Here is a 17,857-nt window from a genome sequence, read left to right on the forward strand (position 1 = left end):
GCGCTCCGGAAAATGGCGGCTCCCTCGGGGAGCCCGCCCACGTGACCGCCGCGCGCGCTCCCGTCCCCGCCCCCTTGCCCTCCGCCGATTGGCCGGCGCCTCCCGGCGGCGGGCGCTGATTGGGCGGCGTTGGCGCGCGAAGGGGTGCGCGGCGCCGGGAGCCGCACGCAGCGGGGGCAGGAAACAATAGACGGAGCCGCGGCCGGAGGGGTCGGAGCAGGGAGCGCCGGAACCGCCCGCCCGCCTCGCCCAGCCCGCCCCGCCTCGCTCCCCGCGGCCGCCGCGCTCCCCCCGCCCCGCCATGGCGGACAAGGAAGGTAAAGGCTCCGTATGGGCGGCGCGGCCTCCGCCGTGAGGCGCGGGGTGGGCCCCCCCCGCCCGGTACGGCGTGAGGGGAGCGGGGCGGTGCCGCCAGGGGGCGCGCGGGGGCGGGGCCTGAGGGCTCCCCGGTCATGGCCGCCGCTGCCGCCCCGCGCCCGCCGCACCGACCGCGGAGAGCGGCCCGGGCCGGGGCCTTCTGCCCGGCCCCGTGCCCCTAGGAGGGGTTTGTGGGGCCGGGAGAGCCGGGCCGTGCCCTGCGCGGGGAGCGGGCGGACAAAGCGGTGTCACCGGCCGCTGCCGCGCGCCCTGAGCGTGCCCCGGTTCGGCCGGGGCGCCTCCGTTCCATGGGTGAGCTCCGGTTCCGCGGGGGTTCTCCCCTCCCGCGGGCGAGCTGCGGTTCCATGGGGGTGTCCCCGTTTCCATGGGGGTGTCCCCGTTCCGCCGGTGAGCTCCCCCAGGTCTGCCCGTCGCCTTCTCTGCACTGGAGGCTGGTGACAGATGGGCCGAGAAAGTGTTTGAGATTCACAAGGCAGCAGAAGGAGCCTTGGAAACTGGATTTTGGGAATAAGTAGTTCAGGGCTGTGCCCAGACAGGTCTGTTGAAACACCAGTTGCTGGATCTTCTGTGTTTAAACATTGTTCCAAGTCTGGATTTTGCCTCCCTGTGCTCTGAGTCTCAGAATTTTATTGTGCTGCTGTAACATCATCAAATCATCCCAGAATAGGTTGGGTTGGAAGGAGCCCTAAACTCATCCCATCCCACCCCTGCCGTGGCAGGGACACTTTCCTCTATCCCAGGTTGCTCCAAGCCCTGTCCAGCCTGCCCTGAAACACTTCCAGGCATGAAATTTGACATAGTTAATATTAATTCCCAGCCATATATGCAGAAAAAAGGATTAGCATGTGCAACAGGAGATTTTTAACCATTTAGTAACTATTCCAGTAGAGCAAATAGCCAACCAGGCTTTGATTGATGGACTTGATTCTAATCCATTGTGTGCCCACAGTGCTGTGTGTCTCTAAACCCATTTATAAATAATTAATTGTATGTATTTCTTGAAAAACCACTTCAGCAGCCTTTGATGATGCGGTGGAAGAGCGTGTGATCAACGAGGAGTACAAGATATGGAAAAAGAACACCCCCTTCCTGTATGATCTGGTGATGACCCATGCCCTGGAGTGGCCCAGCCTGACTGCTCAGTGGCTTCCTGATGTCACAAGGTAAAGGGACCCCTTCAAAGCAGAATAAACAGCAAATCCAGGGTTGTGCTGGGTTTTATTACAGAATCCCAACCTGGTTTGGGTGGGAAGGGACTGTCAAACTCATCTCTGCTGTCCCAGGTGGCTGCAAGCCCTGTCCAACCTGGCCTTGGACACTTCCACTGATGTGACAGCCACAACTTTTCCTGTGCCAGCACCTCCCCATCCTGATTTTGTGATCCCTCTTGTGTTTCTCCTCCCCTGCAGACCCGAAGGCAAAGATTTCAGCATCCACAGGTTGGTGCTGGGCACCCACACCTCAGATGAGCAGAACCACCTGGTGATTGCCAGCGTGCAGCTGCCCAACGACGATGCCCAGTTTGATGCCTCCCACTATGACAGTGAGAAAGGAGGTGAGAGCCCAAAAAGGGGGATTTGAACCATTTCCCCCTTCTTTTCTCAGTAGAAAATTTGTCTTTTCCTAAAGTTCAGGCAGCAAAGTTCAGATTTTACTTCTAAATACATTTATTTATAAGTGGTGCCTCCTTAATAGACAAGTTCTCTGTTTCTTGAATGTGTTCCTAATCTAAATGTCTAATGATGAAAACAGACAGTAGAGGTTAATTACAAAAATATTTGTGTGTGGGAAAACCTCTCCCTTCCCTATTTCTCAGGAGCTGACCTTGGATCCCACACAGTTCTTTTCATTGGTATTTTTATTACCACATTTGCATTATGTAAAGTCACACAAAACATTTTTACACAAACTCCTGTCAAAGAATATTTTTATTTCAGAGGGGTGTAACATTTCAAACATTCCCCATTTCTCTGTTGAGTTCTGCTGCCTGATTGCTGTCCCAGCCCCTCTGGGGTGAAATTATGTTTCATTCCATGTATCAGACTTGAATTTGATGCTTTGTAACCTTTGTGGCTGTCCCAAGTTAGACATTTCTCCTGTTTGCTTGGCTGAATCAGTCTTTCCACCTGGTGAAAGTCCTTAATGATCCAATGTTTGCTCTGCTTTTTACAGGAAGATTGGATTGTGCAATGAGTATTTTGATCTTTGGGCTTCTTAAAGTTGTTTATGCACACAGGGTTGTCTAATAAATATGGGTTTCTATTCTACTTTAATATTTCTCAAAAGTATTTAAAATTAATTCTAAAATAATCCAAACCCCGTTCTTTTTGCCCATATTTTGCAGTTTTATGAATTATTATGTTATTTTATGTATAAAGACAAGGGAGCTTTAACAAATTGTATCACAGTCCTAAAATTGCAATTTGTTTTTACCACAACTTTGTCTATTCTGAGAGCTTGGTAGCAAACCTTGAACCAACTCTTTGTGCCTTGTTCTGAAACTGGAAAACTCTTCTGAAACTTTATTATTCACAACTCTCTTTTTCCTAGAGTTTGGAGGCTTTGGCTCAGTAAGTGGAAAAATTGAAATTGAGATCAAGATAAACCACGAGGGAGAGGTGAACAGAGCCCGTTACATGCCCCAGAACCCCTGCATCATTGCCACCAAGACTCCCTCCAGCGATGTCCTGGTCTTTGATTACACCAAACACCCCTCCAAACCAGGTCTGTGCCCAGAGAGCAGCCAGCTCTTCCCCCAGGGGTCAAAAAAGAGGTTCAAAATGGTGTGGGCTTCCCCTTATTTGGGATTTTAGGGATGTGTGGGTGTTTATTCAAGAGGTTATTTTGTCTGAAGTTTGAGCAGGTATATCCAAATACATCCTTGGAAAAGGAAACCTTTTTCTGCACTCCCCCTGTTTTTGTCACCTCACTGTGAGGTGTTGCAGGTGGTAGAAGGTGGATTTTTGGAAACAGTGATTGCTTTGGTGGGTAACTGAGCTGTTCCCCTGATATCCTGTAAATAGATTAACAGTCATTTACCTATGAACTCATCAGGATTGTTTCAAGTAACTCCTGCTGCTGCTTGTGGGGAGGATCAGAAGTGCCTTCCTCACTTAAGAAGTGCAGTTGGGGATGATGAGGGGAAGAAAAATATCCCACCTTGTATTTCTGGGTTTTTTGAGCAGTAACAGCTGAGCAGCAGCCAAAACCTGGAGGTGGCTGCTGGGTTAAAGTAAAGTTGAATAAACTAAATGCCAGGTATTGCAGGATGTGCTGGGGATGATTCCAGGCCCTGGAATCCTTACCTTGCCTCCTTGCAGATCCTTCTGGGGAGTGCAACCCCGACCTGCGCCTGCGTGGGCACCAGAAGGAGGGGTACGGGCTGTCCTGGAACCCCAACCTCAGCGGGCACCTGCTGAGTGCTTCTGATGATCACGTGAGTGCCTGGGGCAAACCTGCCCTTGCTGTGCCCTGGCAAGGGCAAAAACATCCTGCCTCAGAGGGGGAGGACAGAAAGAGAATCTAAAGATGTCAATTTTTGACTTTTTTCTTGCTTTCAAGACCATTTGCTTGTGGGATATCAGTGCTGTTCCCAAAGAAGGCAAAGTGGTGGATGCCAAGACCATCTTCACGGGACACACAGCGGTGGTGGAGGATGTATCCTGGCACCTGCTCCATGAATCCCTCTTTGGATCTGTTGCTGATGATCAGAAGCTCATGATGTAAGTGGGGGAACCCCTTCACAAGTTGTTTCTGCCCCTCCCTCAGGTTTTCCCATCTCCATAATCAGTGAAACGAGCTACAAACCTTTGTTAATTCCATGTTTTCCCCTCCCAGCTGGGACACCCGGTCAAACAACACCTCCAAACCCAGTCATTCCGTGGATGCTCACACAGCTGAGGTGAACTGCCTCTCCTTCAACCCCTACAGTGAGTTTATCCTGGCCACAGGATCAGCTGATAAGGTACTTCAGCCTGCATCTTGGAAGATCCTTGCTCACCTTCTGGGGTGGATGTCCGTGTTGGCTACTTCAACAAAATATTTTTCTATTTTTTTTCTCTAGACTGTTGCTCTGTGGGACTTGAGGAACCTAAAACTGAAGCTGCACTCCTTTGAATCACATAAAGATGAAATATTTCAGGTATAAAAAAGTCTTTATCTTTTATCCTCACAGACTTAGTTCTACTCAGCAGCCTGGAAAAGGAAAGTAGTTCTTCCACAATATTTTTGCACTTAAAAACTCCTATTCTATTCTTTTATCTGCTTATATTTTTCTGAGTGTTGTTGTTGTGGACCTGCAGAGCTCCCATGCAGAAAGAGAGTCCAGAAAGGGATCAGGGAAATGCTCTGGAGCTTCAACCACAGCAAGAGGATGAAATGGTAGCAGTGCAGAGTCCATTAAATTATTCATGGCAGCAGATTGAAGCAGGAGGCCCAGGGAAATGGCTGCAGTGTTTGCATCTCCTCAGCCTGCTCCTGCAGGAAGCTTTAACACCCTCTGACAAAAGATAATTGCTGGTTTTGCTGCTGTAAATAGAGAATGTTCACTCCATGGGCAGCAGATTAAATATTTCCATCTCCAACTCGTGCCTTAATCAGAGGAAAAATATGTAGAGGTTTTTTTTTTTAGTGGAGGGATTATCAGTTCAGACTGTGTTATGTCTAAATAAAATTACAGAATCCTGAAATGCCACATTAGTGGGCAGAATTCTGTGTTCCTTCCTAATCCTGTGATCCTATTATAGGTGGTGTGTTCTGGAGAGCTTTATCTCCAGCAGAAGCAGTAAATGTGAGCTTTTGGGCAGTTAAGCTTAATTACAGTGATTTCTTTTCATGTGAGAGCTGTGCCTGCTGCTGAAGGAGTCTCTGAGTTCTGTTTGTGCAATCCTGATTAAGATAAGGAGCAGCCAATACCCTTGGGAGCTGTTTGCACTGGGAAACACGTGGGTTTTGTTAAAGGAAAACTTCCAGGTGGCACCTTTTGGGTGAAATGTCTTTTTTTTTGTGTGTGAATATTCACAATTCTTCCTGTGATAAATGTTATTTACACTATTTGTGTTTGTATTGGTATCAAATTGAGTTCTTGTAGAGCTTTCAGGATACAAAATGAAATGTTGGGGAATGTTACAGCTTTTTAAAACTTACTTTTTAAATTTATCCTCATCTGCAGGTTCAGTGGTCTCCCCATAATGAAACCATCCTGGCCTCCAGTGGCACAGACCGCAGGCTAAACGTTTGGGACTTGAGGTAAATCCCAAATTCTTCAAAATATTACTGACTAACTGCATCACACCTCAAAAAAACCCCAACCAATCCTCACCTTTTCTCTTTTTTTTCCTTTTTTTTTTGCAGTAAAATTGGAGAGGAACAATCCCCTGAGGATGCTGAGGATGGTCCCCCAGAGCTCTTGGTGAATCTTTTCACTCTCATTAATTATTTTCACTTATTACTCACCCTGCAATGCAAATTTCAAACCATTCCCCTGTTTTTCCCCCAATCCCAGTTTATCCATGGTGGTCACACTGCAAAGATCTCGGATTTCTCCTGGAATCCCAATGAGCCCTGGGTCATTTGTTCTGTATCAGAAGATAATATCATGCAAGTCTGGCAAATGGTGAGTGGTTTGGGAAGGTGCAGGTGGGTGATGGGGTTGAAATTCCTGGATTTCAGCATTCCTGCTTTTATTTACAGCCCTCAGAATTACCCAGTTTGTAACACATCTCTAAGTTTTGTTCTTGGCTGCTTTCTGTGTAGTTCTTATACTTGAAACTCATCTGTGAGTCTCGCACTGGACTCACCTTTAGCAGATTCCTTTTTACAGGACATTTTTTCAGACCTGCTTTTATGGATAAGGTTGTTTGTGTTGCTGCTTTGATGTAAATCAGGGATGGGTGATCCATATCTGCAAATAAAAAAATGAGCAGAACTTCCTGGGGGTGCAGTCCTGTCCAGAGGGGTGGGGAATCCTCCCTGAGTGTCTCCATCCCTGTCTTGCAGGCAGAGAACATCTACAACGATGAAGATCCCGAAGGAAGCGTGGATCCAGAAGGTCAAGGATCCTAGATGGCAACTTCCCCCTGGTTTTAGTCTTTCTCCTTCTCTTCCCTCTCAGCCCTGAGATTGACTTAACACTGGTTTTGAGACACACACCTTGACTTTGTGTTCAGCCATCCTCCTGTAGATCCCATCGCAGCCTTTTCCACCCACCACCCAAAAAAGAAAATTAAAAAGGGCTCAGCCCCCTCAGCCAGGTCCCTGCTGTGGCTCCTCGGCCAGAATTCCTACAGCTGCCTCCTTTATTGGTCTGGCTGTCCCTTTTTAACTGCCTTCATCACACAGCAAGCTTGAGATTAGTTTTGTTTCTCTCTTTTGCTTGCTGCAGCCACGGGCTTTTGCCTAATTTAAACAAAAGTTCAATTGGCAGAGCTGCCCGAGTGGGCTTGAGCCAACAGAGATGATCCAAGTGTTAATCCCCTGACAGCTCAGAAATGGTGTGGAAGGTCTTGTCCTCCTCAGTACAACTCAGAAACCTTGGAATTCCTTTAGTTATCTGTACTTTGTGGCTTTTTCTGCCTTTGCAGATACAAGACTTGCAAGTTCTGACTTGAACTGAAATTTTTTCCTTTTTTTTTTTATTTCTTGTCTCTCCTGGCAGTTCTGAGTTTTTCATTTTTCCGTCCTTTCCCTTTCCTCCCTCCTGCTGAGTGCCAGCAATTTGGTTTTAGCTATTCCTGCAGAGCCTCTCCCACCTCCCATGTTTTTTTGCTCTGTTGTGTGTTTCTTGAGCTGTGTTTTCACATAATGTTTCTTTCCTTTCTGTGAAATGGTTTTTGAAACTTGGGGGAGCCCTCAAGTCGTAAAAGGTGTTTGTTTGTACCAACGGGTGACCCCAGTGCCCTCAGCAGCCTCGGCAGCTGGTGGAAAACAAATGAATTGTGGATAAACTCACTTTTTTTAGGAGTTTAGTCCTCGACCACAAGGTCCTGCACGTCTTCCACTCGGGTGTCCAGTGCCACCAGCAGCCTGTTCTCTCCATCTCCTCGTGACTAATTGAGTGTAATTCTTCAGTTGGAATAAAGTTTTTCTACATAAATGCTGCCAAGTTTGAGGAGTTTTGTGCTTTTTCTGCTTTTACTGCTTTGTTGAGGATATTTTCAGGGAGTGAATGTGGTCTCTGCCTATGTGTGTCCATGAGGTTGGGTGCTGGTAGAGATATTTTTTAATTTTTAAGACATCAAATTGGATATTTCTCCCCTTCTCATTTCTGCTGCTTTGTGAAATAAATTAATGAGCACTTAAACAATTGTTCTTCCCCTCAAGCCCTGCTGCTTTCTGCATTTTGGCTCTGCCTTTAGCCCTTTCCACAAGTGTTTTTTGTTATCCTGCAGCACGATTTTGACACAAACACCTCAGTCTGACAGACAAATCTGGGCTTTTGAGGTGCAGCTCTGAGAGTGAAAAGGCTCCTTCAACTCTGACCTTTTATTTTCAGTGTGAGACTCGATATAAAGTGGAAACCTCTTCCCCACCACCTCCTTTCTGTGGAGCATGTCCCAGTACAGCAGAAACTCTTGAAATACAAAAGAAAATCCTCTTCAAAGGAGAAAGCTTCTCTTACATGTAAACTTTAAAAGTCAACCCCCCCTAACACCAGCTTCCAGAACTTTCTGAACAAGACAACATTTTCCTGAACACAGCAAAACATCAATCAGTTATTCCTCATCCATATCCTTTGTTCAGCACAAGGATTGTTTGCTCTGCTCCTCTGGGGAAAAGCAGTTTTACTACAAGAGCAGCAGCACCTGGGGAAATACCCAGGGACAGGATTGGTGTTCCCAGCTCCAGGCAGCTGCTGCACATCAGGCAGGGTAAAGCAGCATGAGGAGATGTCCCTTGCATCCTCTGTCCACTGGTTTTTGCTACAAAGAGGAAAATTCTGTGGTTCTAAGAGTCCTGCTCTGCTTTTTCCTCCGATTTGCAGAGGTGGCCGTAGATTTCTAAGCAGCTCCTGTGAGGGAAAAAAGGAAATTCAGGCTGTGGAATATTTACATCAATGCTTTGGCAGGAGAAAAGAGGGAGAAATGTTCTTTTCATAGTAGGGCAGAAAAAGGAATTGGGAAACACTTCAAGGGGCTCAGTCCGTGATCTCGAACGTGTGGGCCCAGCCCAGCCCTTCCAGAGCCCTTGGCAAACAGGGATTCACAGAAGGGAATGTCATTTTTGGGGGGAGCTCATGGAAAAGGCAGCTCAGAGCTGCACTTAACTCTGAGCTCCCCGGAGCAAATGTGAGAGCTCATTGAAAGGTGTCACTTCCAGGAATGGCAGTTTGTAAATTCCAGGAGCTACACTGCTGAATTTGGGATTCAGTGTTGGGCTGGGGTTTAGAAAAACCCAGGCTGCAAGGACAGGGTGGTGTTGGGATCTGGGCTGAATCCTAAATGCAGTTTGTCCCCTTGGCTGAGAGCTCATCCCTGTGCTGGGATAAAAAACCTTTGGGGTAGGGAATGTCCTCCTGAGGTGTTTGGGTGGAGAAGGGGAAAAAGGAATGCTAAAGAAAATCACACGCAATGAAGACCTGAGTGAAACCAGGAGAGAACAGCTCCAGCACCCCCAGCAGGGCTTCCCAAAGCCAAACCTCAGCTCCTTTCCACACATCCTTGAGGAAACTACCACTGCAGTTCCCTCACCTGCTTCTTGGGAAGCCACTCCACTCCTCTGTGGGAGTTTCCAGCAAATCCCTCTTTGCTGCTGTGCAAAGGAGCTGGAATTGCTGCTGGGGAGCAGGAGCAGGAGCCTGTGCTGTCTGTGAACTGTGGGCTCCTTCTCAGCATCCCTCTCCTCCTCCCCAGCATCCCTCTCCTCCTCCCAGCCCCTCTGCCCCGCAGGGATGAGACCCAAACTCACTTGTAGATGGAGAGCTCCCGATGGAGGCTGGTCCTGAGCTCCTCCAGCTCCTGGTTCTTGCGCTGCTGGAGCTGGACCCCGTTCTTGAGCTCCTTCAGCCTGTCCTCCAGCTCCTCCACCTGCTCCTGCAGGGAGGAATGAGTGCGTAGGTGAGGGAGGGAGGAGCAGCAGTGATCCCCTGCTTCCCTCACTCTCAGGGATCTCCCTGCCCAGCCACCCTCTTTAAAAACCTCTGCAAAAAACCCTTTGTTCTAACACAAAAGTGGGGATTTAGGCTGGGCTGGGCTGTGTTTTGTCCTCAGGCTTCTCCTGGCTGCTCGATTGTGTCCCCTGAACTACTTGGTGTGTGTTTTGAGAAGCTGCCAGAGCTGTATAAACCCGTGAGTCAGAAGGAGATAAATGAGGAATTTGGGAAAAGGAAAATGTGGAGGCGCACCAGGGGTCCAAAAGACCCTGGAAACCCAAGGCCAAGCCATGGTGTGGGTGCTGGTGGTTCTGATCCCCATCCCAGCAGGGAGAAGCTGTGATGGAAGGGCAATGGCACCTTCCAGAAACTGCTGGGAGGAGGCAGCCACTGCGAGCCGAGAACAGAGGGTGTTGAAAGGGGGGAGATTAATTGTGGAGCCTCTTTGCCAAATGTGCTCTTGGAGATATTGAATTGCCTTGTCCCTCAGGCCAAAGGGATGCCTGGCCCAGCCAAATAACCCTCCCAGGAGGCAGCCTGGCCTGGGGCTCTGGGGACATGGGTGAGACCCTTCCTGGCAGCAGGAAGGGCAGAACCTGCCCCAGCAGGAGAGGGATTTGTAAGAAAAGCCACCTGTATTTAAAACTGTCTTTTCCAAGGGTCTTGGCTCAGTCCTGTGCTCAGAGGAAGCGTCTGGTTCCTCTGAGCTTTGGGAAGGAAATCTCCCATCCCTTCCACCTCATCCCTGGAACCATTTCTGAGGGGCCAAAACCAAGTGAATACATTCAGGTGAAACCTATTTTCCAAGCTGGGTGAAGCCCCGAGCTTTCCCACCACATCTTTGGGTTTGCCTTCTGCCCAGGGGCTGCTGTTTCACCTGCTCCATGCCAGGGTGTGGGGTAATTTTGATTCCAACCAGCAGGAGATATTCCACATCCTCCCCATCCTCATCCACCCCATTTCCCTGGGCCCTACAAACAAACCCCACAGCCAAACATTTCCCTGGATGCCAAGCACAGCTCCCACTCTCCAAAAAGGACGGAGCAGCGCCCTTTGGGACTCGTACCCGGTACTGCCCGACCTCCTCATCCCTTTTCTGCTTGACCAGCACGATCTGCTCCTCCAGGCTGCGATTCTGCAGCCTCAGCCGGCTGACCTCACCCTGCAAGGGCCTCAGGGCTTCCTTCATGCCCTGGATCTCCCCCTGCATCTCCTGCAGAGCCTTGGCCCCGGCCTCGCGCCGCTCCAGCAGCCGCAGCAGCTGCGGCTCGTAGTGCTCCTCCAGCCCCCGCCGGCTCTGGGCCACGAAGCTCTCGAACTCCAGGGACAGCCTGCGGCTCTCCTGCAGGTAGAGGTTGTCCTGCCGGCAGGGAGGAGCCTCCAGGCGCTGCCTCAGAACTTCCTTCTCCTTCTCGCAGGTCTCCTTCAGCTGGGACAGCTCCCCCGAGAGCTGCCCCGCCTGGCTCTGCAGCTCGCCCTGGTAGGCGGCGTGCTGGGACAGGTCGTGCCGCCGGCTCTCCAGCTGGTACTGGCAGGCCACGCATTCCTTGGTCACCTTGAAGAGTTTCTGCTTGATCTGGCGGATCTCATCCCGCAGGTTGTCCCTCTCCAGCTCCACCTTGGCCAGCAGCCTGCAGGCAGCCTGGATCTCCTCGTGGGCATGGCGGATCTCCTGCAGCGCCGGCTCGCGCAGCTGGGCCAGCTCGGCGATCAGGCCGTCCCTCTCCCTCTCCAGCTGCTCCACGATCTCGATGCACTCCTGGAAATAATTCCCCAGCTCTTCCAGGGTCAGGCACTGGCGCTCTGTGGCATCAGCATCCAGAGGGCAGCCTGCTCCCTCCGTGTCCATGTCCAGCGGGATCCCTGCCCCATCTGCGCTCTCTGGGATCCCTGCCCTGTCTGTGTCCATGGCCAGTGGGATCCCTGTCCCACCTTCATCCACATCCAGCGGAATTCCTGCTGCATCCTCATCCTCTGGGATCCCTGTCCCACCTTCATCCACATCCAGCGGAATTCCTGCTGCATCCTCATCCTCTGGGATCCCTGTCCCACCTTCATCCACATCCAGCGGAATTCCTGCTGTATCCTCATCCTCTGGGATCCCTGTCCCACCTTCATCCACGTCCAGCGGAATCTCTACCCCATCCATGTCCAGTGGGATTCCACTCCCATCTGCGTCCACGTCCAGCGGGATCCCAGCCCCAGCTGCCCCCTCATCCAGCTGAGTCCCTGGTGTGTTTATCTCCGAGGAAGGATCTCTGCTGGCAGCCTGCAGCTCCTGCCTGGAGTCTGGGCTGCCCCTGTGCAGGGGTTTAGATCCGTTCCCTGCTGGATCCAACGGGCTGTGAGGACGTTCTGGGTGTGGAGCAGCTCCTTCAGCTGCTCCCTGTGGGGCTGGGGATGCTCTGGCTTCATCCAGCTGCAGCTCTGGAGGGGGCTCGGGCTGTGCCATCAGGTCCCTGGGAAGGAGAGGGGATGTGAAGCAGAGCAATGAGTGTAACAGGTCTGAGCCTTCCTCCCCACCCTGTGAGACCCCAGAGCCAGGGGCTCCCACCATGGCCCTGCTGCTGTGACCATCCCAGTGCCACCCACACAACTGTCCAAAACAAGGAAGGAAAACCTCATTAAAACCCTATTAAAGTGCCTGACTGCCACGGAGGAGGAGTGAGCGATGCAAACCCAGACCCCAAACCCAAGAACTGCTCCCATGCCAACCTGTCGGGACCAATCCCTCCAGCGGCACCGTGCGAGCACTCCCTGGAAAACTCGCCGGGATTTTCTCGGTGTGGCATAACCTCACGGCACGGGAATGCGCTGCTGGAAGCCCAGCAGGCTCCGGGATGGCTGAGACGGAGCAAACCCCGCACGCAGAGCCCCGGGCGAGCGGCAGCGCCCGCAGCGGGAGCCGCTTTGCCGAGTCATCCGACCCCGGCATTGTCCCCACCTGCGGCTGCCACCGCCAGACCCCGGCTCTGCCTTCTCCCGGCCGCTCTTTGGGGTGGGATGGACTCGACAGCGCCCGGGCATGAGCCGGGGTTTTCCTGCTGCCGCCAGGAGCCGGTGGGATCGGTGGGAGGATGCTCTCACCTCTCGGCCACTCTGCTGAGCTCATGTCTCGTCATTCCCTGAGGAATGAGCGCAGGCTGGCACTCACAGGCAGCCCTCGGCTCGGAGCAACGGCTTTGAGCAAAGAACTGATTTTCCCCGATAGTTTCTCTCCTAATAAGGCAGTTTTCGGCACTGCTGACACATCGCAGCCTCGGACGCAGCGGCCGGCGGCTGGAGAAGGGGCAGCCCCTGCAAAGGTGGGGAAAAGGCTCCTCTGCCCCCATTTTCCTCGCCCTCCCCGCTGCCTGTGCTTGTTTTTGGAAGTTCTTGGAGCCGCTTGGCACGGGCAGGACGGGAGGGGAGGGCGCCGTGCCCTGCCTGCCCAGCGGGCCGGGGGGGCTCTGTCCCTCCCACCACCCCTCACCCCAGAGCCCCCCAAAACTCCTGCGTGCCCCAGAGGGACTTTCCCCCCTACCTGATCATTCCTGAGCGTGTCAGGAATGCTGAACCCCCGATCCGCCCAGCCCATCCCTGCCCCCTCGCCCCCCACCTCGCCGAGGATCCCGCACCCCACGGGACCCCCCCGGAGGATCCCGGGCCGTTCCTGCCCAGCCCGGGTGGGCTCTTACCTTCCTCCCCCGGAGCCCAGCGCCGCCGGCTCTGCGCTGCACATGGGCTTAGCATGGGGCGGAGAGGGGTTATTAATAAACAGCGCTGGAAATCAGACTCCCCGGAGCAGCCGCTTCCCCCGGCCACCGCCTGCAGTGCCAGCTGCGGCCGCTGCCTTCCTCCGCCCCGGGGAGGAGGAGGAGGAGGAGGAGGAGGGCGGGGAAGGCCCGGCTGGCTGCATCCCTGGCAGAGGCAGCCGCAGGGACGGGCTGCAGCCAGCCCGCAGCCCTGGGGAGCAGCCCCCATCCCGCCCCGGCTGCTCCCAGCCCTGATTTATGGCCGAGCTCGGTTTTGTGGCCTCTCCCTGAGCCACTGGAGGATCCGCGGGTCTCCATCCCGCCGGGATCCTGGGCAGGCTGGGATGGGGATCATGGGGTGGGGATCGTGGGGTGCCTCGGTGGGGTCCCCCGGGGCTGTGGGGTTTGGCTGCGGTGGGAGGGGAAATGCCAGAGGATGCGGCTCGGGGCCCCCAGATGCCCCGGGGGGATGGAATGGGATTTGTGAGGCTGCTGGCAGCACAGTGCTGCACTCCCCAGGTGTGGATTATCCATGGATTCAGTCCCAATATCTCGGGGTCCTTTCTACGCCCCACAAACCCTAGCAATGGCAGAGCACAGCCTCTGCTTCCTCTTCCGCCCCAGAACCGATCCCTGCCACCCTTTCCCCTCTGTTTTGGGGATGCAGAAGGCGACATTTCTCTCTGCAAAGGCCCGTGGTGGCCGTGGTCACACTCCTGGGTGTCCAACAGCGACACTTAGCTTCCCACCTCTGCCCACCCACAGCTCTTCCCTCCCATGGTGCCCATCCATATTTTCCCCACTCCGTGGATCCTAAACCCACATTTATCCATCATATCGCCAGCAAACATTCATCTAAACCCCCAATTTTAGATATATTTTGCCGCGTGGGCGTGGCTGCATCATCCTGGGGTCACCGTTTGTCCTGCTGCTGGTGGTGGCGGTGCCCCCCGAGCCTACCTCTGCCCGCTCCCTCTCCTGCCGTGCCCAGGAAGTGGCACTCGGCTCTCAGGAAGTCTCCGCTTGCCGTGCCCCAAAAGCCGCCAGCAGCGCCCAGCGCAGCGTGCGACACCGCCGGGGCCACCCCGCCACTGGCACCGTCACCTTGCCCATGGCTCGCTGGCCACGGGGCAGAAATCAGATTTAAAATAACAGCGCTGGTCCATCCTTCGGGAACAGAGCTTTAAAAGGAAAAGGGAGATTTGAGTGGGTTTTTTTTTTCTCTTTTTTTTTGGATCCCGTTGCTTTTTTCAGCGCGACACACCTTCTTTTTCTCTCTTTTTTTTTCCATGAAGCGCCTCTATTTTTGACTCAATCGGAGAGGAATGCTGTTAATTCGCACAAGTTGGGTGTAAAAATATCTATCTAAAGCCGCGACTGCCAAGGGGAGAAACCTGCGGATCGCACGGGCTGGGTCCAACAACCCTTGTAGGGCCCGGAGGGGACAATGACAGCGGCGAGCCCGGGCTGGGCTTCATCTGCTGAGCTGCCAAGGGCAGGGTGGGGAGTGAGGAGCCTCAGCTGTTCCCCGTAAGCGGATACCCCGGCCCAGGCCCCGGCACGGGGATGTTTTGTGGATATAACCAGGCAACAGCCGGCTCCGGTGTCCCCGGTGTCCCCGGTGTCCCCGGCAGAGCCGCGGGCACAGCTGGGGCCGGGCGGTGCAGCGAACAAGGCGGACTTTGCTCCGGTAAACAGAACCGGCGGGGCGGCACCGGGGCGGCCAGAGGCGAGGGAAAAGGCAGGAGAGAGCTGGAGAGACGGAGGGTTTGAGATGCGGCGTGAGAGGGGCGGTGGGGGGCAAAGAGCGGCTGCACCCCCTCTCTGGTGCCCTGGGGCTGTCTCTCCTTTCCTGGTGGACTTTTCCTTCCCGTCACGCTCGGCAGATCTGCCCCGAGGGCAGGGACCCGGTGGCACCGCGGTGGCACCAGCCTGGCACTGCCACGGCAGCTCCGTCCCCGTGCAAAAAAACCCAAAAAACCCCAAAAAACAACAAAAAAGCCTTCTGGATTTCAGGATTTCAGACCCTCGTGTTGTGGATGTGTAGGAGAGGAGTGAGTTCGGTGATGAAAAAACACTGAAATGTTCCAAATCAAGAGTTTCACGAGAAATGCAAATGCCCGGGTTCAGGCGCTCATTCTGAGTTTCTGAAATGCATCAATGCCCTGAGAAAGAACATTTTCTCCCGATCTTTGCGCGATCTTTAGGGACAGGCTGGAAGCACCAGCCCGCCCTCGGGGCTCCGGCAGTGCTGGGGGTGTCCCAGAGCGGGATTCAGCTCCCGGGGGGATCCTGGAGCGGGGCTCCCGGGCTGCGCCGTGCCCTGGCTCGCTCTGTTTGCCGAGGGCGCGGGGGGTGCCAGATCCGGCCCCTGGAGTGCGGGAGCTGCAATCTGATCCCAGGGGAAAGTGTGATTCATCCCTGGAGCCGGGAGCGCTTCCAGGGAAGGTCCCGGCTCCGAGGGCGGTGGCACCGTGTGCCGCTCCTGCGCTGCCCTGCCCTCGCATGGTGCCCCCGGGGTCCCCTGTGACTGCCTGGGGGGATTCACCCAGGTTTGAGGGGTTGGATGCCACTCTCCCCTAGGGAACAACCTGGTTTGCTTCGCCTCGTGCCTCAGTTTCCCCAGCTGAGAGCTGGAGAGGGAGGGGAGGTTGCCCAGCAGGGATGGAGGAGGAGGAGGAGTGGAACGTGGGCATGTGCCCAGCTGGGGCAGGGATGAAAGGGGAGCCCAGAGGCGCCGTCTGCCCCGCAGGGACCTTGGGATCTCCGCGGCAGCGGGGCCAGCCCGTGCCCGGTGCCACAGGCGCCGGCGGCTTCCGCTTATCTGGGTCCTGCCGGGTCCTGCGGGCTCCTGCTGGGTCCTGCTGGGTCCTGCTGGGTCCTGCTGGGTCCGGCTGGGTCCGGCTTTCCCTGCCCGGAGGGGGATGAGGAAACTCCCAGCAGCTCCTCAGGGAGACCCCGGCCCGGCCAGGGCAGCAGAGGGGCTGGGGGTGGTTCCAGCTGCGGGGATTCCTGGAGCGTGTCCGCTCCCGCATCCCGCTCGGATAACGGGATTAAACCTCTGCCTGTCCCGGCAGCTCCCCCGGCACCCCGGGGTGTCACCTGTGTCACCCCCGAGGGGGTTTCACACCCCAGGCCGGTGCTGGCACTCGCTGTCAGCCCTGGGGACAGCTCTGATGTGTCCCTGGCATCCCACACGGCACCGAGGCTGTGCTGACATTCCCCCGGGCTTTTCTCTTCCTGGCAATGTTCAGGATGCTCACACAGGAGCGAGAGATGCCTCTTGTGGCCGCCTGTCCCTGTCACCACGACACGGGTGATGCTCCTGGGCTGTGCCGGAGCTGCCCCTCCAGCGTGGGGGAGCTGGGAAGGAGAGACCCGAATTTCTATTTATTCATCCCATTCCATGTGCCCGACCCCTGAGCAAGGACATCAGCGCTTCCCTTTCCCGTGACATTTTTAAAACCCATTTTTACAACTGAGCTGATTCACCAGCAGTCCCCGTGTCCCAACGATCGCCAGCGGGGTCACCGCGGCCCGGGCTCCGCGCTGGCTTTTTCCATGCCCTGGGGCAAGAAACGAGGAGCAGGAGGGGTTTGGGGCCAGCAGCTCCTGCTCGGGGCACCCACGGGGCTCCGAGGGATGCGGGAGGACCTTGTCCTGGCGTTAATGAGTAATGAGGGAGCAGCCAGGGCTCCGTGTCCCCGCCAGGGGACGGAAATGGGGGCAGGGGAGGGATGAGCCCAGCCCGGCTGCAGGAGCTGCTGCGTCTGCTCAAGTGTGCGATGCCACCGCTGCCAGAGGATGGTTTGGCTGCTTTATTCTGGGTTTCACTTCCCAGGGGTCCCCATGTCGCCTGGGGGACGTGGCAGAGTCTCTGCCTCCCCTCCCCCAAGCCTGGGTGTGGTGGGAGCTGAGCTCTTGCTGTCCCCAGGAGAATCCTGCGATCATCCTGGCCCTGCCAGTGGAAATGAGTTACCAGCTGGGGACCCTGCTGGAGCTCTCTGGGAGATTTCTGGGCCTCTCCACGAAGTGCTGGAATTTCTAGGGCTGGGACAACCTTCCTCTTCACCTTCCTGCTGTGCTTCCCTCGCCCCTGTGATGGGAGCTCCCCCCGCAGTGTAACCGATCCTCTCCCCCTCTCTCACTGTGATTATTTGGACAATGCTCCATTGCTCTGTGCAGAAATATTTTTCAAACTGGTTCTGCTGCCACACGAGGAGAGGAAAGATGAAAAATGGGATTTTTTGGGGTTTTTTTTTGGACGCTAGTGACTCAGAAGTTGGAGCCAGCAGCAGAAAGTCAACACAAACACCCTAATTGGGGATTAGAATCTCCTCGGTGCAGCTCAGCTCCACGTGGGTCAGCAAAGCCCAGGGAGCAGTGACACTCTCAACCTTCATCCTGGAAAGGAATCCACCCCCTGGCACCATGGAGTGACACAGACGTGCCAGGAAATTTCTGCCCAGCTCCTCCCAGTGCTCATTTCAACCTTGAGTTTGGGTTCAGATGAGTGAAGGGGAGGGGGAATGTGAGGCAGGGACACAAATCTTGGCCTTTCCTCAGGCATCACCCCGGATTTGGAGCCAAATCCCCATCCCTGGTCACTGGTGCTCCTGGGAAGCAGCAGGAAGCTCAGGTTTGCACAAGATGCAAG

General features: G+C 54.5%; 2 protein-coding genes across 4 annotated transcripts; one reads left to right on the forward strand and one right to left on the reverse strand.

Moving 5' to 3' along the window:
- The first annotated feature begins 140 nt into the window (after positions 1-140).
- On the forward strand, positions 141-7,471 carry RBBP4 (RB binding protein 4, chromatin remodeling factor). Of its 3 annotated transcripts, none has more exons than XM_084222529.1 (12): positions 141-317; positions 1,394-1,541; positions 1,788-1,933; positions 2,929-3,102; positions 3,699-3,814; positions 3,940-4,100; positions 4,216-4,342; positions 4,442-4,519; positions 5,549-5,625; positions 5,731-5,788; positions 5,882-5,992; positions 6,376-7,471. In XM_084222529.1, the coding sequence occupies exons 1-12, from the start codon at positions 302-304 to the stop codon at positions 6,439-6,441; spliced, it is 1,278 nt and encodes a 425-aa protein (XP_084078655.1). In that variant the 5' UTR covers positions 141-301; the 3' UTR covers positions 6,442-7,471. The 3 variants fall into 3 exon arrangements, with proteins under 3 accessions (XP_084078655.1, XP_084078656.1, XP_084078657.1); XM_084222530.1 differs by having other exon boundaries at positions 1,397-1,541; XM_084222531.1 differs by lacking the exon at positions 141-317 and adding an exon at positions 446-669.
- A 423-nt stretch (positions 7,472-7,894) lies between these two features.
- SYNC (syncoilin, intermediate filament protein) lies at positions 7,895-13,267 on the reverse strand. Its single transcript, XM_084222730.1, has 4 exons — positions 13,144-13,267; positions 10,533-11,925; positions 9,283-9,407; positions 7,895-8,386 (listed from the first exon to the last, which is right to left on the reverse strand). Exons 1-4 carry the CDS (start codon positions 13,185-13,187, stop codon positions 8,323-8,325), a joined length of 1,626 nt encoding a protein of 541 aa, XP_084078856.1. The 5' UTR covers positions 13,188-13,267; the 3' UTR covers positions 7,895-8,322.
- Between the last annotated feature and the right edge of the window lie 4,590 nt (positions 13,268-17,857).

The sequence above is a fragment of the Fringilla coelebs genome (genome assembly GCF_963513975.1).
Source record: "Fringilla coelebs genome assembly, chromosome: 28".
NCBI classification, from domain to species: Eukaryota; Metazoa; Chordata; class Aves; order Passeriformes; family Fringillidae; genus Fringilla; species Fringilla coelebs.